Source organism: Alexandromys fortis, unplaced genomic scaffold, assembly GCF_014885135.2.
Source record: "Alexandromys fortis isolate MF-2015 unplaced genomic scaffold, M_Fortis_MF-2015_v1.1 scaffold_101, whole genome shotgun sequence".
NCBI lineage: Eukaryota > Metazoa > Chordata > Mammalia > Rodentia > Cricetidae > Alexandromys > Alexandromys fortis.
Window position 1 is genome coordinate 5,886,664 of NW_026067983.1, and position 24,543 is coordinate 5,911,206.

Genomic DNA, 24,543 nt, shown 5'->3' on the forward strand with positions numbered 1-24,543 from the left:
TAATACACAGATTAATAGAAATGGGTTTAGATAAAACAGCTAGCTAGAAATATGCATAAGCTAATACGCCAAGCATTGTTTTAATTAATACAGTTTCTGTGTGATCATTTTGGTTCTGGGCATTCCAGAATGAACAACATATAATAACTAAAAATCCTAGCTTTTCCCAAGCATCTATTATAGGCCACTGTCAAGTCCCAGAGCCTGACTTCAGGTTCTCAACATGCTGTTCTTTTGATGAGCAATTTATAATATGACTCTTACCATTTTCAAAACAAGAAATTATATCCTTTACATGTATCTTAGTCTACAAAGGCATTCTGATACAGTAGAACAAGCTGCAATTATTGAAGTACAGTTTTCTGTTATACTGGAATCAAGTACAGGTGCTACCTCAAATGATGGATGTCTGTATTCGGTGGGTAGATTTCATGAACACATCCCAGAATTCCTGCTACCACAGAAAACAAGCCCAGTATAATAGTCAGTGTTCTTATAGAAACAGAACTGATAGAGTAAACATAGAGAGATAAATAGATGATAGAGATAGATGATAGATAGATAGATAGAAAGAAAGAAAGAAAGAAAGAAAGAAAGAAAGAAAGAAAGAAAGAAAGAAAGAAAGAAAGAAAGAAAATAGATAGGGGATGTACAGAATGTCTTAAGTTGTCTTGCATGGTGTGGTTCCAATGGTCAAAGACTGTCTTGCACTAGAAAGGCCAAGAATCAGGAGTCGCTTAATCTCTGAGGCAGGAAATCTCAGCAGATCCAATCTGACACTGAAGTCTTGTAGGATTCCTAGAGAGCTGCTAGTCTTTAGTCCATGTTGGAAGCCCAAAGAAGCTGGTACTCCTATTAGTGAAGGAATGTTGTAGCAGCAGGATAGATGGACTTGTCAGCAAAAGTGAAGGCAAACATGCAGAGAGCAATGCTTCCTTCTTCTATGTCCTTTTACATTGACTGCCACCAGAGGTGGGCAGGTTCTCTTTGACTCAGATAATGTAGGCTGGATCTTCTTGATTCAAATGATCTGATACTCACAGGAGTTATCATCAGTATGTGTTTTTAGTTGATTCAGGATGCACTAAAGTTGACAGTCATTATTAGCTATCTTCCAAGTGTACCAGGTCAGTGTCTTCCTACATGGCAGTAGCTGGATCCATTGAGCAGGATATTGAAAACTATGGGTGCTCTAAGATTAAACTGAGATTGACACAGGGTCCAGGGCAGAACTATTTTGGAAGGGGAACCATTCCTGAAGACAGCTAAAAGACAGCTTGGTCAACGCTGACAAGAGTGCTAAACTTCAGAGATGTTATAAGAAAAGCATAAATACTATTTCCCCAATCCGATACTTATTTTTAGCAGCTGTGTGTATCAATAGGCCAAATTAAGCCTGCAGACTTAATAAGAGCTTTTAAATCCCCTCACCTTTCACCGCAACAGTGTATTTGACACTTTGCTGACAGCTGTCAAAGCACCTCAGTCTTCATTGGAAATCTTCGGAAACAATTACCATGCCATTAGCATTTACTGAAAAAAAAATAAGAACTAAAAATATTTGTGAAATGTCTCAGATGGTCACAGAGCTAGAGACTGCAAGAGGACATGCTGATATCCTTCTCTGCTCTGTCAGATGGTTGCAGGGACACAGACTATTAGAGGGCATTCTGGTACCCTTCTCTGCTTATAGGCATACAGACCCATCTGCCATGATTATCAATTTTGTAACAAATAGTATCTACAAGCAGTTCTTATTCTTGCTACAATGTCTTAAGAATTCACCTGCCAGTTTTAGTTAAAATTCTAACTTATGGGATAACACTTTAAACAAACAAATATTTTGTTGTAATTGTATCAAAGGTTCTTTCCAGTGGCTCAGTGGGGTAAGTAAATGGTTCCTTTGGGGCACTGAATGTTTTATGTACGTTATTATGTCTTCACCATGATTCGGGGGCGATGACCCAATGAACAATAATCATTCAAGACTTTGCAGTCAACATGCTTCCTTTTTAGTTAAAGATAACCATGGAATACTTTCAAGTGCATAGCCGAAAACAAGATCTGCCATATCCAAAGCAGGTTTGTTTGATTTATAATCTAGATACCTTGCCACAAAGGAATTGAGGTTAATTTGGCACAGCTAGTGGGCAGGCAGTTCTGTGTTTGCCTGTGGTTGGCTGCTTTTAATCTTAGCCTATCTGTCTCCCAAACTTCAGTTGTATTTCATCCCTCACAGAGTTTGGGAGGTCTCCTGAACTTACATGGCCTCCTTCAGCTTTGTCTCTGCCACCGAGCATCTGTCCTAGTCAGTCCTCCAGCATTCCAAATGTAGTGCCTGTTAAATGGACTTCACATCCAGCGTCTACGTAAGCACTTTTGGTACACTCCTGTCTAAATTCGGACACACCTGCTTTCTGGTCCCTAATCACAGTTTTATAATATTCTCTTTGTCTACTGTGCTTATATTTTTAATAATTTGTTTTATCCGTTTTTTCCCTCCTGAACCTCACAGTCATTATTTCAGTTCACGCTCTAATATCCTCTTGCCTACACATTAGAATCGGATTCTAACAGCTCTCTCTGGCCTATGAGCCTACCCCACTCCTAATCAATGTTCTAACACGTATCTGCCAAATAAATTTTCCTGTTTCAAAGCTCAGTACTTCAAAACATTCAGACTCCCTATCCTAACATTCCCAGGCTAGGTCATACAGGTCTGGAGGGCAACCCTCCCACTTACCCACCCCACTCCCAATTTCTTACATGTCCCACATCCTACATGCCCCCCCACATACATATTAGCTCTACATTTCTGATCATCCAGGAAGGGGGGACTTAAATGTTTGTGAAGCTTGTGTGATTTCCTGTTTTTAAAATGGGTTCCTCTTTCTGCTGGGAGCTTCTGACATTGTGTGTACTCTGATGTGGCCCAGGCCTTCCTCAGAAAGTCATGGCTCCATCAGACAGGAGCTTAAGAAGACAAAGATCTGGCCTTGCTATCTTTATGTTCCCATTGTTATGGCATTTGTGGAGTTTATCTTGTTTTGCACCTACAGTTAGAAACCGTGATTCATAATGGTCTGTCTTGTGTTTTGCTTCTCTCTTCATAGGTAATTCTGTCTTGCCATGTTCTTTCCTCTGCTGGTGTCATGTTATCCCCTACACTGAGATCTGGGATGCTCATACAAGCATAACTCTTTCTGTCCTGGACCACAGTCTCCTTCATCTCTTTTCCCTTCCCCTTCTCCATTCTCTCTACCTTTTATAAATTTATGAATAAAATTGTTTCTGGCCTATATTTGCTTTTACTATTGAGGTGGACTTGATGTAACAGAATTAATCACTTCATGGTGAACAGCTTGTTTGTCATTTTATACCTTATAATGTTGTTCAACCATTATTATCACTCAGTTCCAAAATGTTTTCATCACCCCCCCCCCAAAAAAAAACACCATGCCCGGCAGGAAATTATTTCACACCTGCTCCTCTACTAATCCTAGAAAATGAGTCCACTTTCTTTCAGTATAGATTTCCCTGTTCTGAGTATTTCATATTTCATGTATGGCTTCTGTGACTGACTTATTTCACTTAGCATGCTCCTGAGACCTATGTCTGTTGGTCTGGCTGTACTTTATCACTCTGTACAAATGAGTGATATTTCATTCCACATCTGTATCATGAGTGGACACGGTGAATATTTGCACTTTAATTGTTGGGAGTGGTTCTGCTTTTTGCCTGCATCTTCAAGTACTTAAGTTTCTGTTTACAATTCTGTAGGATAAATATTTAAGATTAGAATTGGTAGGGCATGTCTTTATTTCATTTAGTGTTTTGAAGAACAGCTAAATTCTTCTTTCTCTTCCTTCCTCTTTCCCTTCCTCCCTCCCTTCTTTCTTTTCCGCAACCAAGCATATGACCAGTCCTAAGTAATATCTTACAAATCCCCAATAATAGCAAGAATTCATATTTATTCTTCAATGCCAGAACTTAATCTATCATGCGTAATTTTGGGACCTAAATTCTAGACTTAATTGTTTTTCCTTTTCATTCTCCCTGAGGTTGACTGAACTCTTCTCTATTGTGGTTCTTTCCCAAATAATGTCTATTGTTCTCTTTTGTGCCTTATTTTATTTCACCTTACAGTTTCACTCAATGGGCAAGGCTGCCAAGTACTTTTTTTCTCCTTTCCTTAAGACTGTGCTCTTTCTGCCAGATACTGATCATTCCCAGTTACTGCTCAGGAAAGGGAATCCTTGTCCATTTTTAGACATCTACTCACTTGTTAATGATCTTTCGTTTTTTACTAACAGCGAAAAAATTATTGACAAAACTAAAGAGTTAGAAATATAATTTTAAAATATAATTTAGAAAACTAGTTTGAACTGAAGTAGCCTGTGTAGGTGAACAATGGCACTCCCAGAAGATGTGGCTTATTAAATGAAAATCTCAATGCCAGGCATGGGATATCACCCTTCCCGGTAATGATCAGGGAGATCCCAGGCATCTCCAAAACCGCAGGTTACTACAGCTGCCCCTGATTACCCACCCTAAGTACGTGGTCAGACCCGACTGCTGAAGACGCCAAGTGCTTCAGCTGTAAGAGATAGAGAAATCAATCTCAAAATGGCTCTGAATGTCTTCCCTGCTGGCTAGCTTTAGTAGTGTTAAAAGTTGTTGTGAGGGCTTCTGGGGGAGGAAAAACACAAATGATTTCTCCCACATCAAACCCCAACACCATTTACTCATATGGTTTTATCTTATGTGATGTGGCCTCCGAGAGGCTACCCAGTAGATAATTCTACACCCGTGTGCCAGCAGATGGTCCTTCGCCAGTTTCCCAGCAGAGGGACCTACGCCCATGCCCCAGCAGAGGGACCTACGCCCCATGCCCCAGCAGAGAGTCCTTCGCCCGTGCCCCAGCAGAGGGTCCTTCGCCCGTGCCCCAGCAGAGGGTCCTACAACTGTGCCCCAGCAGAGGGTCCTAAGCCTGTGCCTTTCCCTTTTCCCTGTGTGGTGTATTATTGTCCAGTCTCACGTGACTTAGGCTTTTTACAGTATATGATCTCACAACTTTTTATATGAAGGCTCGTTTCCAAGCAGCAGAAAACAAAAGCTTCAGATGAGTAAAATGCTACAGCCAGAGTCATTGGTCAAAACAGTCAGTTGTACCATCCGCCACCAGAGTCGGGGTATATTTAATCAGCTCCAGTTCCCGCTTAGAGGACCCTGTGGGTCAGGGGTGCTCACTGCTGCCATCTTTGACAAATAGAGTCAACTGCAAGTTGTTCATTACCAAAAGACTTGTTTATGCATACACTGAGTATTTCACCAGAAAATGTATTTTCATTTAACTTTTTATTTTACTGAAAATTTCATACATTAATAGTGTAATTACATGACTTCCACCCCTCCTTCTCCCCACTCCAACTTTTTCCATGCCCCGCACTCCTCTCAAATACATGGTCTCTTCTTAATTTTCATTGTTACGTATAGAAAATGTAATTTTTAAAATTTTCTTTTTATTTATTCTTTATGTCTTTTACCTTACGTATCTCAATCCTATTCATGCCCCCATCCCTTCATATCCTTACCCTGACTTTGCAACAACCCCCCAAAATAAAACAAAATTTAAAAGAGAAAAGAAAAGAAGGAAAAATCTCATCCCAGAAGCTGTAGTGGGAGACAGTGAGTCACACAGCAAACCCTTCCGTCCATACATCTTTACTTCTAAGTGTGCATTGCAAAGAGTCCTTGTTCTGGTTTGAGGCCTCTGGCTTCCGATACCCTATCGATGCTGGGCCCTCATTGGGACTCCTCTTGCTTCTCTTGCTGTTGCCCTGTGTCATGAAGATTCTGCAGCTTCAGTTCTGCAGGATCGGACCCTTCCTGTGCTCCCGCGAATCATGGATGAGGTGGATGCTGGGGTGAGTGAACTCATAACTCTGTTTCCGGGCCTGAGTAGTGGCAGGGTTGGCCATTCGGCTAGCTTTCCCGTCCTCACCACCATGGTGAGCTCTCGAGCCTTGCCTCAGTTTGATCACCCTGGCAAGTGTGAGCAAGGGCCAGGGCCAGTTCTGCTTTCATACTCTCAGAGGCAGTTCTCCCACACCTCTGTCACCAGGGCCAGCTCTCCTGTGCTGCCCAGGTGTGATGTAGGGGCCACTATCCTCAGTGCTGCAGCTGGTAAAGGGGGAAGGTCGGTTCCCCTGCTCATCAGTTAATGAATTCATTTGTTTTCATGTGTAGGGGTGTTTTGCCTGCATGTATGTCAGTGTGCCGTGTGTGTGTGTGTGTGTGTGTGTGTGTGTGTGTGTGTGTGTAAAGTGCCTATAGAAACTGGAAGAAGGCACAAGAGTCCCTGGAACTAGAGTTACAGACAACTGTGAGCCACCATGTAGGTGCTGGGTATTGAACTCAATTCACAAACCTTAAAAGAGTAATTATTTTTTTAAAAAAATATAATCCTATGGTCATTAATGGCTAAATTTTAATTTTTACTATGAAGTATTCTAGAATGAAGATATAATCCATTTTGTTGGCCAAGCACATTTTATTGGTTCCTTCGGAAATCCGTCTGGTATAAGGGGATGTCATGAAATTTCTGTATGAAATTTCATACAATTTCTGTATGAAAGAAAAGAAGTTGCTGATTGCCTGTATGCTGGGTAGAGTATTGTATTAAGTATCCATATAAAGTATCAAAACATGAATGTGTTTGGCTCTTGAGGAACATGGCTACCTAGCAAATGGATATAGAGAGAGATGATAGGGAGGCATTGAATTGTGGATAGAATGTAATATTTAAAAGCAAATTCCTAGAAAAATGTTACTGAATATTGAGGGATAGAAAGAATGAGGATGTGTAAGTTTTGGTGAAGAGGAACAGCCATAATGCAGGCAGGATGGCAGGTATGGTAGCCAATGTCTTCAGTCCTAACCCTCCGGAGGCAGAGGAAGGTGATTTCTGAATTTAAGGTCAGCTTGTACTGTGTAGCAAGATTCAGGACAGCCAGGGCTACATGGAGAGAACTTGTTTTAAAGAAAGAAAAAGCAGAGATACAGAATAAAGAAGAGATAACTTGGAACTTTTTAGTTTTTCAGTTTGGGTGTGGTTGAGGACAGTACTTTTCCAGCTTCTGTGGCCACTTGTGAGGCTTCTGTATATATGCGGTAGAAGAGTAGTGACAAGGGAATGGAAAGCTCGGGACAGTGTTTTGGTGGTTCTCGAGTGTACACCCGGTATCTTTTGTTAGTAGCAAGTGGAGAACTGTTTAAATGCGTTCATTGCTGCGGTGACCTGATGGAAGCCAAGTTTTACAAGATTAACCTAATGCCAATCCTAAAAGCATATGGAGAAAAATAAGATTAGACCTGGAAAAGTTGCATCTAATGTCCTCTCTGAAAGTAGAGGAAATCCTGACCTTTCAGGAGAATGGTGAGAAGGGGAATGAGTAGAGGGATTCACACAAAAAGGATCAGGGGGGGCAAAGTCTAATTTCTGGTGAGAAGCTGCAATTAAAACTGGGCAATAGAGAAATCACCCCACCAAAGCCAGGGCATGATGACCGCTGGTGTGTTGGATGCATCATGATTCTATGATGAGGGTCCACCTTGGGCTGTGAGGCCCAGATGTCAGGAGAAAGGCCAGAGCTAGAAATAAGGAATCCAGGGTTACACTCATGATACCGGGAGTCTCTGACAGATGTCAACTCCACCCAGGAAGAGCATCTGAGGACAGCAGAAAGATGGAGACCAGAAGACAGGAAATAGCTACATCCAGGAAGCAGAGCACAACGATACGTTAGCCAAAACATGAGAGTGTGTCCAAGCACTAAGAAGAACAAGAGTTCGAGGACTCTACCAGGAAGTAATCAACAAGATCGACTCTTGCAGAGGAAGATGGAGACCGATGGGGAACTGTTGATGGTTTTTAAGAATACAGCTCTGTAGAGTTGTGGATACTGACGCCAACAGGAGCTAAGGAATGAGTCAGTGGTTAGGAACTAACACCATTTATAATGCAGTATTACTTTGCTGAGAAAATTCATACATCCAGTGGACCTTTTAGCTGGTATTGGCAGGCTGGGAGGAAATCAAGAAAGCATCGCTCATTTACCCGAAAGCCATCCCTTTGTCCTGCCGTGTGTGTAATGTAGGGCGATGCTGGAGCTCCCGTTCTTTTCTCCGTTGCTGTAAGTGCATGTGCGTCAGGCAGAGGCCTTTTGGGGATGTTCCCTGAGTCCCATGGATTTCGTTTTTATTGAGCTCCTCGCAGTACACAGAAAAGCTCCTTTAGAGCCCAGCTCTGTTTCAACAAATGAAGCATAGTGGCTAGACGCTTCTAAGGTCATTTATGGGGACAAGGCTTCTTGTAAACATTTCTTCTATTTCTTATAGAACAGTATCAGAAGGCAGTAACTGCCGTTTTTTTCTCAAAGGCATAACTCTTCATTCACTGTCATTAACAGTTAACAACGGGATATGGTACGACTCAGCCTTTCTCCATGTCTTATTTTTTGGTTGTTATTCTTATTGTGTGGTACCTTGGGCTCAGACCTGGCCTTCCATGGGACTGTTGTCTGACAGTTAATGCATGGCAGAGCACCCCACTAATTAAGCTTTTGTATCAGCCTTGCAGGCTTGCTAGCATTATGCACAGTTGAAAGAGATAAAAATAAGACCAAAGAAGTGCAGCTACCAAAGAGACAGCTATAAATTTTCATACTCAAGATTCCAAAATGATCAACTTGTCTGTCTCACTCCGAGTTTGTGCCCTCTGCCTTCGGAAACTGATGTTCACTGTATTCCTCTTCCCAGGCTATCTCTGCATCACAGTATCCCAGAAATAGATGCTGAAAGAACAGGATCTTGGGTCACTAGAAAGGATGCTGTACCTGTGACTTAGGAATTAGACATAGCCTAGCCCCAAGTTGAAATTTCTTTAAAATAATGAAGCAGTTGACTTTTTGAGTTTCAGAAGACATGTAAGAACTAACCAGAACGTGGTTAAATAAATTACTTTAAGGAAAAGACAACTCATTGGAACTGTAGCTTCAATAGCAGTCACTTACAGATGATGGAATGAGCTAGATAGAGCCGTAAACTTGCATGAAAAGAGACAGTATCTCATCCTGAAATCTGTGAGTGTCTGGTCCCTGTCCACTTTGTAAGGAAAATGAATGATACCCATATTTTAACACCAGGAAGATGACACAGACCTTAAATGTGGATGATGGTACCAGATGTGGTACGACACATCACCTACTCCCACAGGCTGTGTAGTGGAGAGATAGACACATACATAGATGGTAGATAGGTAAGAGGTAGGTAGGTAGATAGATAGATGGATGGATGGATAGATAGATAGATAGATAGATAGATAGATAGATAGATAGATGAAAGCAGACTAACCACCCCTCATTCTTCAGACTAACATTCTCAAGGGCTTTATCAAGCACCAAAAGCTGTCAATGTTGGTCTCAACATTCTTCATTACCAAGATCAATATATATAATTGCTTTGTAAAATATTTTGAGAATTCACATGTGAGAACCAATACAAATTATGTGAACCATGGAAGGACAGTCATGCATAGTCTCTACCATCAGTGGTTAATCTCTAGGGAATTTTAAACTTTACTGTAAAATTTAATTTCCCTTTATTATATTTTCCTTAGACTATGATTAAAATGATCAGCTATTTCTACAACATATGCAAATGACCAATATAGAGAAAGAATATGTGATTTTAAATTATGCAGTCTACTATCAACATGTAATGTAATAGCTACCCATATGTAAGCCCCATTGACAGTCTATAGCTGACCTTGGGGAATTTCTTCTGATTCACCAATCTTAGTCATATTACTAGGATGCTATCTTTATAGCGATTACTCATCAGTATATGAATTTCAATCTTATTTTGGAATCATTAAGTTTTACGTGATTTACTATGCATGCTGAGAACCAGAAAGCTGAGTGCCATTTTTCCTTAGCAACTCCAGTATATTGAAATTTGTCTGTCTCACAGGGAGCGAGCACTTCATGGCTTTGTGCCAACATGCTTATTGACCGAATGTTGAATAACCCCCGGTAGATTTCTCTAAATTAACTACCGTAATCAAAGCACAAATGCTAGAGAACTAAAATCGTGAAAACTAAAAACTTCAAAACCAAAAACATTCTGGAAGTAAAAGAAAGCATGCAAAGCTGAAATTAACGCCATCCTCCCTAACAGGACCAATATGCCTTTCACGGGATTATAGTCACATTTCTTTGTTGGTCCCTCAAATTGTGTATTATAAAGATGTTGGCTCTCAATAGCTCATTTAGATTCCCAGCAAATAATAGGAGTCACAAAACACCCAAATGCACACACACACACACACACACACACACACACACACACACACACTAGTTTAAATTCCTCCTTTGACTTTAAGTCAGAGTTAAATTGAAAAAAGTTGAAAGGAATTGCCGTACTGTGTAAGCTGATCTGTGCTCTCGGGTCCTTGTTTCACACAGATACGTTTCTGGCTACAGTGGCAAACAAAGCTCATGAAATTCATTTGAAATTCAGCTAAAAACTACAAGAAACATCTCATTCACCCTCTGAAAGAAAAAAAAATTCTCTGGAGGTTTGTTTTTACAGTCTACATTAATCCAAGTCATATGCACAGATGAATGAAGCTCCCAGAACTACCAAAGATTCCAGTGAGGTCCCTGTGCTTTCTCCACAGGTTAAAGGTGATTTATAGCCATCTTTAGGCAGTATTTTGTTGTGCCTTATCTCAATGTTCTAAGTTAAACAAAGGGAGAAGCAGAGCTCTCCTGATGCTTAAGTCTCCTTACCCCTAACCTAGGGTGGATGTATCCATTCGAGGTATCGATTCCTGCCCATGGTTGCATAAACCTCACCGGATACCTCCAAACTAGCACCCTTGCTTCCTAGCCCTTTGCTCTAGGAGCTTTTGCATTCTCATAACTGCAAAGCCGACTTTTCAATTTCTGAGTAGGACTTCACTGGGTCAGCTTTGAACTCTGCTCTTCCCGTGACGTGCAATAGGAACCTGATTAAATAGACTGCAGCTTGATTCATTGCTTCCCCAGTTCACTGCTGCTTGTCCTGTGATTCCTCTAGCATTATAGGCACTGCTGCCTTTCCAGGCAGGTGAGAGGTAGCATCCCTGTCCCCTCATTGTCCTTTCCTCAGCCCCCATGTCCAGTATTAGCCTGGTGGCATTTATCTGCATCCATGTAGTCGCCATTGTCATTCGTGCGGTCAAAAATCACTTGAGCGTCTTTCTATTCTTGTACCATGTGTTCGGAACGTGAAAAGGTATCCAGTTCTAGAAACTCATACCTAATACGAGAGAAAAAGATGAAATGAACTGTCGTCTCACCATGATAAGTGTTAACTGTATATCTCTGTGTGCTTTTGGAGAGTGGCAAAGGCCGTGGAAGCCTTCCAGGAAAAGCAGGCAAATAAACTCTCTGTGAGGATGAAGATGAGTTATGCTGGAACAAGCCGGGGAACTCTTCCTGGAGGCAGAAGTAGACATGCCAGTGCCCAGGGGTGTTACCAAGCGATTCCTTTTCAAGGAGGGTACAAATCGAGGAGGATTGGGAAAAGAGCAAAAGAGACACATTGATGATGGGCCTTTTATAGCATGCCAGAGCTGTCGCTGTACATTCATAGAGCACCATTGCTACTCTCCTTCCCTACACAGCTGTGTTCTTCCTACTACTACTGTGAAAAAGCTCGCTACTGTCCTCTTGCTTTGCTGCTCCTCTGTCTGCTTCTCTGTCTACTTTTTCTCCTTTGGGTTGCGGTCAATGAAAGCTTCCCCAATTAGTTTAGAACACGTCTTTCTCTTCCTAATTCTTCCTGTGTTACTTAACAATGACTCTCATCCTGCAGCCTTCACTTCTGCAATATACAGAGTATCCCACTATGAATTGTGAACTCAGTCACCGAAGTCAGTCTATGTACCGTGCGCCTGAGTAGACGGCACACGCGCCCTTCTCGGCGAGCCGTTGCAAAGCTGTTGTGTGGAGTCAAAGGCGCACAGCTTAGAGCCTGACCACATTTCTTCACGGCTTTTATGTACATTGACATAACCATACTGCTGTACCAGGCGCTGGCTTTGCTGTCACTGCCAGCGAATGTTCCTCACAGCCCAGTGGCTTGCTACATACGCTGTTGCTACAAATCAGCACTGCTTCCCAAACAGACTAGCACGGCTGTGTACAAACCTCAGTGCGCAGTGTTGGTGTTTTCTGCAGAGAATGAAAGGCTTCACTCCTCCCTGGGGAGAGAGCAAGCCTAGCAAGTGTTGCCACAGGGCCCCTTGCCAACCATTCCGATTTCCAGGGCTCTACACCTCATTTCACTGGCAGGTAGAGCAAGTAGGAATTTAAACTAAGAAACAGTGCTGGGTTTTGAGTCCCAGTTCTGCTACCTGGTGATTATGAGCCACATTTTGGAGCTCGTTTTGGCTTTTGTGGAGCTGGTAATAATCTGAAATGTGAAATCCTCAAGGATGCTGTTGTTTCACGAGAGTTTGCAGGGCAGCATAAAGGTTATTCAATGGCACATGACACAAATTCATTCTGGTATGTTCTTTTCTTCCTGCTAGGCAAAGAAGATGTCATAGGAAGCATATTTCAGAGTGCTCCGGATGGGTGGGATGAACGCTAGGCCTTAGGGGGCAGGATCTCAGCAATGCAGGGCACTGTCTGCCACTCCAAAGCTGTAGCATGATCCTGAAGGTTATTGGCCACTTTGCCAGTAAATCTTCATGAACTCGGGTCTCTGATAGTAAGTCTGTGGCTTTGTACTGCTTCCTGCACCTTCGTAATCACGCACGTGGGAGTCAAATGTTTGAGCCCAACTCAGGGACTGTTCTGTGCCAGATGCGTTCAGTAGAAGAGGACATTACTTTCGTGGAGATTTGCTCAGAAATGCAGACATTGCCGTGGGGTGTTGCCTGCATTGATCTCGGTGAGGTGACTTGTTGCATGGATGCATATTTAAAGCCTGCAATGCCTAGAAGATCTTTCAGAGAAAACAATGCTACTAGGGTTAAAATTGGGCCTTCAGTTATGTTTTATTTTATTGTCTCATTCCTCTATCTGCACATTTTTGGAATTTGTGGACTTCTGTTGCAAGCTAAGAGTATTCTGGGTGAGCAGCAAGGCAGCATGTATGGGTTCTGGTTCCAACTCACTCTGCTCTTATAGATGTAAGAAACAAAAAGGTGAAAGACATGCTATGTATCCAAACCTTGGTGGAAGCTAAGTTATTATTGGAACAAGTGAGATCTCCAGAAAGTTCCATACATGACCATGTTACTTTAGCTTCTTTCAAAACAGTATGCATCAGATTGTTAACCCCTGAACTCAGCTTCTGTCTTTTGGGGAAGACTTGCTAGCTATGTGAATGTTGTAACTTATGAGCCATAAAGTATCCCACATTAGACCTTATGTTGGAAACATTGTTTTCCAAATTTAACTTTTTATTGATTCTTTGTGGATTTCACATCATGGATCTTGATCCCACTCATCTTCCCATTCTGTCCCACCCACCCTCTACCTGTACAACCTTCTCCCTAGATAAAACAAGATAAAATGTAAAGGAAAAGGAAAATCTCGTGGAAACTGTAGTGTGACACAGTGAGTCACGCAGTGCTTTAGTGCATATATTGTTACCCGCGAGTGTCCATTGCATTGAGTTGTTGGTCTGGTTTGCGGTCTCTGGGCTTGGTGACGTCATCAATACTGGGCCCTCAATGGGGGCTCCTCTTGTATAGCCTGTCGTTGTCCTGTGTCACTGTTAGAAATATTTTATAGAAAACCTACAAAATAGAGAAACCAGCTTCCCTTAGGAATTGAAAGTTTTTTCAAGAGTTTAAAAAGAAAGTTCCCTGCTCCCAAGGGGAGCTGTGTTAAGTTACCATGTTTTCCACTTCACTCGGTTCTCAGGGAGCTGAGGATTAGGCATGGTGTTCTTCCCAGGGACTCCCTTGGGTTCTGCAGTTGTCACTTTTATTTATCTTCTTTTGTTCCTAGTTATTTATTTTTGTGAGCCCCTTCTATTTCATTCTGAGAGAAAAGATAAAAGAGGGAGTGGAAGAAACCGAGAGAGATGTTAGATAAAGGTGGGTACCACACACCCAAATGAGTAGTGGTGTACCCTCAGCAGAGGATCAGCCGCATCCGCCATCACAGCAGGACGAGCTCTGGATAGCCTCTTCCTAACGACTCATTTGTCTCCCTCAGTGGCTGCATGCCCAATGCTTCTAAATATGGCATAAGACAGTATCAATGAGAATAAAGACTTCTGTACATCTCTCCTCATGTGTTTATGTGGGCTTTTATTTCCTACATCAAAATGGTATGTGGGACATCAGCCACGAAAAGCACACAAGCAAGCAGTAAGGCATTAGTCGGTACTGTCATCACCCAGGGGATTAATGTGGGTGTTGGGAGTTGCTCAGTATCCAAATTATACTCAAGTATTTCATCACCTGCTTAATCAAGCTGTAAAATGAGGAGTTAGACCACTTCACCTCCAGTGATTTGATTACGTGGTAAGGATACTGGTACATAAACATTAATCCAGAGAAATTAATTCATGAAAATTAGCTGAAGACACCCCTAGAGGCCCGTTTTGTATCTATTTTTTTTTTTTTTTGCATAAACTGTTGAAGTAACTACTTACCGAAGGTGTCTTGTGGGGCTTGGATGATTATGCATGATTCTGTAGTTGTCTAGCGAGAATCCTGAAGAGGCCATGAAGTGACCTGGAAATGCATTCTGATTAAAGTGAAGTCTTGAGGGGGAGAACTGCTTTGAAATGATTAAAGTTAAAATTGGTGGTAACGAAGGAAAATGCTTGTCCTGGAGTGAGGACTTTGAAAGCGCACCATTCCGAGTGTTCCACGAAGCAGGTGGCTCTTCATTTTCAGTGTGGAAATATTACATTGTATCAACCTATCAGATTACCTGACCTGGAATTCACTGGATGAATTAAGGGAAGGTTCTATCTGTGAACATTTGGCAGAGGCCGTGCGGAGTCTGCCCTCTGAAGGAGGAAGTTATCCAGTGCTGAGCCATCTTGGATGAATCTAGGCAGTCTCTGCATGGCTCCCATGAATGCAGTGTGGCAGGTTTGTGCTTCACTGTGGTGCTTAAACATCTCTCTTTCCTACCAGATCATGATGCCCTGGAGAACCTATGTCTGGCATTTTCTCTGCGATTCTAGCTCCAGCCTGCTGTCATCCTACCTAGGATTAAGTCCCTCGCCCCGATGGCATTAGTTCTCTTTGGTGAAATGTTCACTTTTGTATATAACTTAAATGTAAATCCTACATTTAACACCTTGGAAATACGTATTTCAGAACCCAGACTTCTCAGTAGTAATGTTAACATCTGTCTGTAACCATGCCTGTAACATATATAAGCGATAGCCCTGACAGAGTCTAGTACAGCACTTGTAATCAAGCACATTAATGTTTATGCAGGTAAATTATGAATTGGCACACTGCATGAGATGAATAAACACTTCTATTACATATTATAATACCTCATAGCTCACATCTGGTCAGGTGTTGCTACCAGAGGTTTATAAAAATAAAATAGGTGAGAATTTGATAAAGCAGGGAGGGAACTGAGAGAGTTAGAGAGTAATTAGAATGTGATATATATATATATACACACACACATATATGTATATATATATGTATAATGTATAAAATTATTGAAGAACAAGTAAGGCAATCACATTTTAAAAATTACATGTTTCCCATACTTTCCTGCCCTGTAATCATACATATACTTTATTTTTCATAATTTAGACAAAGCGTTCCATGACATGTATAAATAGATATTGTACCTACATGATATCTTCATTATTAAAATTCACTGCTCGGAAGTTATTTCCTTGCCCGCTGTACCTTGCTTTTCCTTCTCACCCATTTTCCATTTTTCCTCCAGGGCATCCCTCCTTCTTTCTTCCATTCCTACACATCTGTCTGGTTTTGTTTTCATTGAAACCAAAACCTCGGGGGAGGGCGAGGTCAACACGTTTCTCATTTGCCTCCTGTGCACTTCCCCACGGTAAGGAAGGAAGCTGCGATGCTGTAGTGTCTTCGCACAAGAGGGAGTCACTTTACTGAGGAAGCAGGCTCTCTTCATGTGTCTGCTTATCACAAACTGGGTTTATCTGCTCAGTTTCGTGGATAAACCGCCTTGGGACCATGGAGGTGGGCAGTGCCATTCCCTCGGTGCAACACATTATCAGTGATTAGAGAAGCCTTCTGTCTCCAGATAATGTTTTCTGAAGAATATTAAATGTTTTTCTTAAAGGAGAGTGCAGACTCAAGATGTTCGGAGGGCCAGTGAGAAGGGTTCATGGGTAAAGGCGTTTGCAGCTGAGGCCAGTGACTTGAGTTCAGTTCCCAGACTCACATGGTTAACTGAGAGCCCTACAAGTAGGCCCCTGACCTTCACGTGTGCACAGTGCCCACATTCCCACACAGAAACACAAAAGGAATTAGAAAGTAAACAAATAAATAAATGTATCAGTAAAGGACCTTGGTTGTCAGATTGAAACGTAGACATTGTATGGAGGCTTGATAAATCAGTTCTTATTTTAAACAGGTGTCCTTTAAAGTCCAGGTCTTTCTTCAGTTTGATTTGCCCTCGAAACACAGTTATGGGGGATTTAATATTGTAGAATAATTATCATTGGACCTTGTTCATGAGGAAACCTCTACCTCTTACGCTATGAAGTAGATTCAGCAATGACAGATTTTCTTTGTTAATAATGTGGACTATTGTGTTTAGCTTTTCTGTTTTAAAACCATTTAAACCTAATGAGCTTCTAGTGCTGTGCTTTGTCACACTTCACACACTGATCCTCTCCTGTCCTCATCTCTGTTCTGAGCATGTTCTTAAAAGAATCTTTGGTCCCACTGGCAGCCTTCTTTATTTCCTTTGTTTTCTTCTCTCTCCAACCTCAGAAATCTCGCTTTTACCTGTCCTTACTTTGCCCTTGCGAGGCCTTCCTTCAAGACAAGGCTCCTGAAGCCAAGAAATGGAGGTGTGTTCTGAACACTGCCGGCCTACAGAGAGGGAGGAGGGGAGCACGGCTTCACACACCTGTGCCCCTGGCACCTGGAGGAGAGCTGGGCTGGGGACGCGTATGTCTGCCTACCAGAAGCCAAAATAACTTCTCAGTGGAGCCAATTCGATCAAAGACAAGCAATTCAGTGGAAATTTAGTTCATGCGGTTCCTTGGCATTTTGTAGACAAAACAAACGAGGTGACTGATAGCGTGAACCACTTTCCAGCTGGTACTAATGGTGTTTCCTGAAGCTGTGCTCTCTGAGGTCAAGAGCATCAACCTTCAGACTGATGTGTACAGTGCCATGCAAGGTACGAGAACAACCCGACGCCTGTGCATAGCTTAAAAATGAGAACTTGGACTTTGCTTACTGTCCAGTTTCATGCATTTTTGGTTTGCTTATCAAATAGTATATAGTCAAAGCAAGGCAGTGATTATTATTCTAGATGGTTGATTCCTAATCTGTGTGCTCAGTGCTCTCTAGGTACAAGGGATTAATTATTACATGCAGATGAACCTGTTTCCTCCTTCAGCAGATACTAACAATACAGAGACCTGGTAGGATTTTTCAATAATTCTTTAATATGCTTCCATAAATGTGCTGTGCATGTTTGCTTTCACTGTCAAAACAATATTGCAAACCCATTAAAGAAAGCATAGTCCTATGAGTAAGTATCAGGGACGATCAGCTCCCGCTGTGACACTGGTGTGGCTGGTACTGTAGTCAGCTTTTCGTTATTATAGTAAATATACAAGACAAGCCAGACATCATAGCCAATGGCTTTCATTTCAGCATTGGAGAGGCTGAAGCAGGCAGATCTCTGTGAGTTCTAGACTAGCCAGGGATACATAATGATTCTCTGTCTGAAAACAATGATTAAAAACCAACTCAAAGTACAAGATGAAAAGCTTCTAAAAGCGGGAGGGATTTATCTGGGCCCCAGTTTGAGAGGTTTTAGCCCATGATTGGTTGGCCTGCTCCCTTGGGGCCGGAGACAAAGCAGCTCAGCTTGGCAGCAGCATTCAGAGAACTGCTTTTCACTGGGGTGCTAGAAAGTGAGACAGAGGTGGGGGTGGGTGGGAGAGAGAGAGAGAGAGAGAGAGAGAGAGAGAGAGAGAGAGAGAGGAGAGAGAGAGAGAACACCCGGGGTTGGCAGAAGACCTCCCACTAGTTCCCGTCCCACATAGGACCAAAAGAGCATTGGAGGGACATCAAGGCCAAACTGTTAACCTAATGGAAACCTGTTTTATTGACTAAACATAGTTCTAGAGAAAATAGTCCAAGATTAAAGGACCAGCAGGTTTGGTCTCTTGTAAGCCCTCTTTTTCATGGATTGCAAGAAGAGCTTTCACTATGAGTCCTTACATTCTTTCCCCTGCACGTATGCATGCCTGGGCTTCAACTGTGTCTGAATCTCCTGCTGCAAGAATACAAATGAGTCTGCATCATGGTCTCATTTTAACTTCGTGACTTCTGTACAGGCAGACCTGGTCAAATCCTGATGCATACTGGGTACCTGGATTTCATCCTACGATTTTAGAGGGATACAGTTGCGCCCATTTGCTTTTGATGAATCTGATATTCTCAGGAATTTACATGGCCCAAGAGAGTCATGGGTGGCCATGCTCTGTTTTGTCCAGGACACTCTGTTTTACTCTGATTGTCCTGACTTGACTCTGCCCCTTTGTTTGTCAGAAATGCCATATTGGGATAATAACTATGATATAGAAAATCACTTATTTCGGTGTTAAATGCAAAATATTTTGCTCTTATTGGTTTCCTTGCTTATAAAAGAGACAGCATCTACCTCATGAGTCACTGTGAGACCTGAGTCATGTATGTAATCATGCAAAAGACTGCCTTCTGTAGCGTGGAACAAAGCAAAGGGCAGGTGTTTGTGTGTGTGTGTGACTAAGTTTGCCAGGTGGTGATTTTATGTGTCACTTTGGCTGAGTCACAGTGCTCAGATATGTTGTTAAATAATATTCTAGATGATTTTTGTTTTCCAATGGAACAGTCTGTTTTCCATGTGGGTGGGCCTCCTCAAGTCAGTCGGAGGCCTGAGTCGAACAGTAGACTGAGTTACACGGTGTGCGCAGTGCCCCTTTGTTTGTCAGAAATGCCATATTGGGATAATAACTATGATATAGAAAATCACTATTTTTGGTGTTAACTGCAAAATATTCTCCCTTTGTCTGTAGACACTTACCAATAAAAAAAATTAAATAATCATTGCAAGATAATTCAGCAAGTGATTAAGCATTTTCTGTACATATTAATATCAGTATTTTGAAAGCTTGAATTCACATTCCTATATCACCATTTTAAATAATATTCATATTATCCCCCAGAATTTTCACCACTGCTATTTATAATTTTTAAGATTAACTCTTTCAGGAAGTGAGAATGGTACCTTAAATGTATTTTCAGAATAAGAAAAAACTCAAGATTAGTTTCAGTAAAATGAGCGTGGAGTATTAAATCACTGCCTCTAAAACTGTGCTCCAAACTAAGCAAGCAACTAAATGTATTGGCAACAGCTCAGCCAAGTTAAAACATTGGCAAATCACCCTTATGATCAAAGTTAAACAGCTTGGAAAAGCAACTCAGTGCGTGAGATACAGCTAGGTTATGATGGAGGAAATGGAGCCGGCTGTTCTTTAACTCAGCTGAACGTAGACTTGAGCAAAGCTTCGCAGAAATTGAAATTTCACCCACATCCAGCGAAGTATTTCCTAGCTGGGAACACTGTTGGCATGGGCGTGTGTGTGTTTGTGTGTGTGTGTGTGTACATGCATGGGGTGTGCATGCACATGAGTGAGCACGCTTATAGGAGTTAAATGTTGATACCGACTGTCTTTCTCAGTTGCTTTCCACCTTATTTTTTAGACGGGGCCTCAGTGTTCCTAGAGCTTGTGCCTTGTGCATCCAGCTAGGTTCACTCAGCTAGACTGGCAGAAGGGTGAGCTCCAGGAATCCTCCTGTCTCTTTGTCCCCAGAGCAGGCATTACAGGAGCATGGTCTCACATCTGGATCCCTTCTTATGTGGGTGCTGGGAGTCATTTTGGGGTGCTCATAATGTGGCAGGCATTAACCTGTTGAGCTGTCTTCCCACTCCTATGTTGCCATGGCTGTCTAGGGTGTTTTAGAATGTGTTTCTATCTACCCGCTTTTCACACTTGAGTGCCCTTGTGATGACATTCCAAGCCATAAGAGAATTCATGTTACTCCCATGATTCTGAGGCCAATTGATTAGCAGCCTAAATTCTGTTGGCTCGTTGATGTAAACTTCTAGCTAGTGATTAGGATCTGAGCATCATTAAGAAGGAAGAGACATTTTATTCGTTTAAAAGGTAATTTTGATTTTTTGACATTCTCAAATTGAATAAAAATGAATTAAAAACAAACATTAATACTGAATGTAAGTATTGGAAACATAACTCACTTGGGAGGGAGAGAAAGATTTAAACCAACTGTGGATACAGACATCTTTACAATAAAATGTATTTGAGCTGCTATGGAGAGAAATGGTCTGCCCTGGGAATTTACACTGGAGTTTCCTCCCACTGTAAAGTATTAGAAAGATGGGGAGCTAGGTGTTGGAATGTGGGGCGTTTGGGAGGTGATCAATGTTACATAAGGTTTTAGAATAAAGCTTCTATGACAAAGTCTTAGCAGATTTATCAAAGGAAAGAGGAAACCAGACAGACCTGTGCACACATGCGTGTACCCTGCTTCCCATCTGCAGACCTCCAGGATAAAGGCTGTCATCATTTATGTACCCCAACCTCTCGCTTTCAGAAACACGAGCCACAGTGAAACTTCTTTCTGTATAACTCACCCGAACTGTAGGCTGCAAACATTGGCAACAGAATATGTAATTATTCAGCTACCAAAATGATTGCCAAGAAAACTCGATTTTTACTCCAGTGTAGGTAGAAATTATGACACAATTATGTTCAAAATATTGTTATATATTTTAAAATCATATATATGGGTATTTAAATGTTTAAGGAAACCACCCAGTTACTACGGAAGAAGTGAGATAAAATATAAAGGTGGTAGGTGAAGAGCAGCTTTTGGGTATTGGTTATCTTATTTATCTATATATTTCCTGAAACAACACCCAAGACCATCGGCACACCTAGTACCAGATGTTGCTAATAATTGACACTCCTTGCTGAAAGAAACCAAAGCACTGCGGGAAATAACTGATTACACATGGACCAGGTATGAGGTCCAGGGCGAGCCCCAAATGCCCTGTTTACTGAAAACTAAGAAGTAGTTAAAGACCGAAGGTGACCCATTAAAGGACACACAGAAGCCCAGTGATAGCCTGAGATGGCCAACAAACATTCTACAAACAAGCAGAAGATAAGAATGCATTTTGACTTAAAAGAAAACAAACAACAAATAAAGGAGGAGGCCTTGCAGGAGGTTGTGGAAGGAGAATTTCTCTGAGTATCAGTGCAGTCTAAGTCTGAGCCAGATAGTGAATTAAAGGCTAACCTGGGCTGCAAAATGAGACCCTAGCTCTAGACCCACACACATGCACACATACCGTAATAGAAGATAATGTAAATACATGACAAATAAACAGAAGAAATACAAGCAGTTGATGTTAAGAGAGAAAGGGGTATCTTCATAAAGAAATTGCCAATTAAAATAAAAAAGAAATAGATAAAAATCACTTTTTTAGGATCCAGTGTAAATAATTAAGACACAATAGCAATGTGCAATAAAACAATAGGATAAGTTGACAGTCAGGATCTTTAAATGTTTTTAAATATCTCTATATTTGTTCATTATCTTAAATTAGAATGTGTGTTAACTGATAAAGATAGTGAGTCACCCTCGCTTTCTGCTATTGAACTTTGTATTTCAGTGGTGATATTTTATGCCACCTAATCAAACAGAACTGGTAAAATACAACATTAACCATATATTTTTTTCTTGCCAACATATTTACCTTTTGTCTTCTCATGAGTGAAAAACCCAGGCAAGTCTAGCTATAGGCCGTGGTACAAGTCAGTGTCTTGAACCCTGGGTAAAGTAAATTGGTGGCACGGAAGCAATCTCACAACAGCAGATGTAGTCTGAGATCCTTGATGAGACCAGATTTTGAAAACAAATGACTTTAAAAGCCTTCCGCTAGGGCAACTGCAGTATGTTGAATAGGAACTGTCTATGAGCTTTATCACTGTATTAATATGAGAACCTTGTTGCATGGTGAAGGTAATGTGCTTATGTCAGAAAGGTTTTAGTTCTTAGATACATTTTGAAGTATTTAGGTATAGATGCCACAGGATATTAGTAACCTTCAAAAGAGAACAAGTACAGTGTATACACTGATATGTGTGCAGAGAAGTATAATGTATATGCAGATGTGTGTGCAGACAAGCCTAATGTATATGCTGATGTGTACGTGAACAAGTACAATGTATAAGTTGATATGTATGTAGAAAGAAGTATAATGTATATACTGATGTGTGTGCAGACAAGAATAATGTCTACATTGGTGTGTGTGCAGGCAAGTTTAATGTATATGTTGATGTGTATGCAAACAAGTGTAATGTATAAGTTGATATGTGCGTAGACAAGTATAATGTATATACTGATGTGCAGACAAGTATGATATATATGTTGATGTGTGTGCAGAGATTAGTGAGAGTGAATTACTGCAGCAAAGTACAGGTGACATGATGTTTGCTCCAATGATGCTGAGCAAGAGACCTCTGTATTTCTTTAAGGTGGTCTGGAATTTCACACAAAAAAATTCAATATTGAACAGTATTAAATGACAACTGGCTTTGTGTTGTAGAGCCAATTTTGTGCTTATTTTAAGTCTTATTTTCAGGATGATTAGAAGGAAAGACACTGTTCTTAAGTCCCCAGGGCTTCTTGCTCTCCCTTGAGCTGATCCCATCTATATTTGTTAGGTCTCTTCTCTCCCAGCAGAGCTCTGCGCACCTCTACAAACGCTGTTCTGTGTTCAGCCAGCCACGATCTTGGTGTTTCTCTCTCCTAGTCTTCCACTTCGCTTGCCCTGACAGCAATCTCCACCCAGAATCACACCTGAGCTCTGAGTGCTTATCCCGCAATGGAACACTGCTTTTGAGATATAAATGTGGATTTGGGCCTCTATGACTGTTTTATGAGGGTCTCTCTCAGACAATAGCTCTAGGGGATGGTCTGAGACTATAGACTGGATTTGTGTTTCCTAGGTCTGTGTAAACAGACTGTTGAGGGTGGAGGTTAATGTCAGAGTCAGCCCAGTACTGAGGCCAGGTTCCAATGCATTGTATGTACATGACTTTCTAAACTTCTCTAAACTTAGCTTCCTGTTCTAGAAAATTAAAACCATAATTCCCTCAAATGACTGTTGTGAAGGTTCAGGTTCTGATAGCTGTGAAGCCCCTAGGAAAATGACTCTAAGTGTTGTCTGTTTTCAGTCATAGTCTTTCCATGACACGTCAGAGACCTGAATCAAATGAGCTTTTCAAGCTATTTATAACGGTCAGTATAAAATGATATCTATGTTTCGTCTCTGTGTTTCCCCTGAATTCAGGTTTCTCTGGGACTTCTGCATGCTCATGCCACACATATCTTGTGGCCTCCAGGGCGCTGGCAGAGACTGGAATCTGTGCTTCCTCCAGAGCGCTTCCCAATCCATAGCAATGATGAGTGACCGCGTGTGAGGCCCATCATAGGAGGAGCTGCAGACACCAGAAGCATCCTACCCAAGAGATGCTCCGATGATGCTGAGCAAGAGACCTCTGTATTTCTTTAAGGTGGTCTGGAATTTCACAAAAAAGATGTTCAATATTAAACAGTATTAAATGACAACTGGCTTTGTGTTGTATTTAATTCCATATTGTTTATCACAAAAAATATGCAGGCCTTGGAGAACATGAAAGCATTCTACCTGTGCGTATTAACGGAATTAAACTGGAAAATGTGCATAGTTATAGATGAGATCTTTCCTTGAAGCCTGCTGCTAAAATGTTTTTAAAATTAATGTGCATTGAAGATGATTTGTCTTTTAATGTTAAGACAGAACAGGGGAAATCACATATTATGCATATAAGGATAGTGATTGTATCGTAATTGATGGTATCCTCAGAACAGTGACGGCCAGCTAGGAAGCCCAGGAACTGTGTGTGATGTCAAATAAAACAGTGATTTGTACTGATCTCATTTGGGGTGTTTAATTATCAGTTAACCAAACATCCACTAATGAAAAACGTTTTATCTCTTATCCAAGACAGAAATTAAAGTAATGGCAAAAAAGTTCTGTCAATACTTGACAAAAAACCGAGTATTTTTTATTGGCCCTTTTTTTTTAATATAAAACTTCTGAGCAATCCCATGCCTGTTCACAATGATGAATAAGTTCATTGGTTCAGCATTTT

The 24,543-nt window shown here is 41.3% G+C and overlaps 1 protein-coding gene across 6 annotated transcripts in view; it reads left to right on the top strand.

Annotated features, from left to right (window-relative positions):
- Immp2l (inner mitochondrial membrane peptidase subunit 2) overlaps window positions 1-24,298 on the top strand; it is a 786,207-nt gene extending 761,909 nt beyond the window's left edge. For 2 of the 6 annotated variants that reach the window (XM_050158677.1, XM_050158678.1), the window contains exon 8: window positions 23,700-24,288. In XM_050158677.1, coding sequence (XP_050014634.1) covers window positions 23,700-23,819 — 120 coding nt within the window. In that variant the 3' untranslated portion in view covers window positions 23,820-24,288. Of the gene's footprint in view, window positions 1-23,699 lie in introns of all 6 variants that reach the window. The other 4 variants (XM_050158680.1, XM_050158679.1, XM_050158683.1 and 1 more) reach the window with 3 other exon arrangements.
- The last annotated feature ends 245 nt before the right edge of the window (window positions 24,299-24,543 follow it).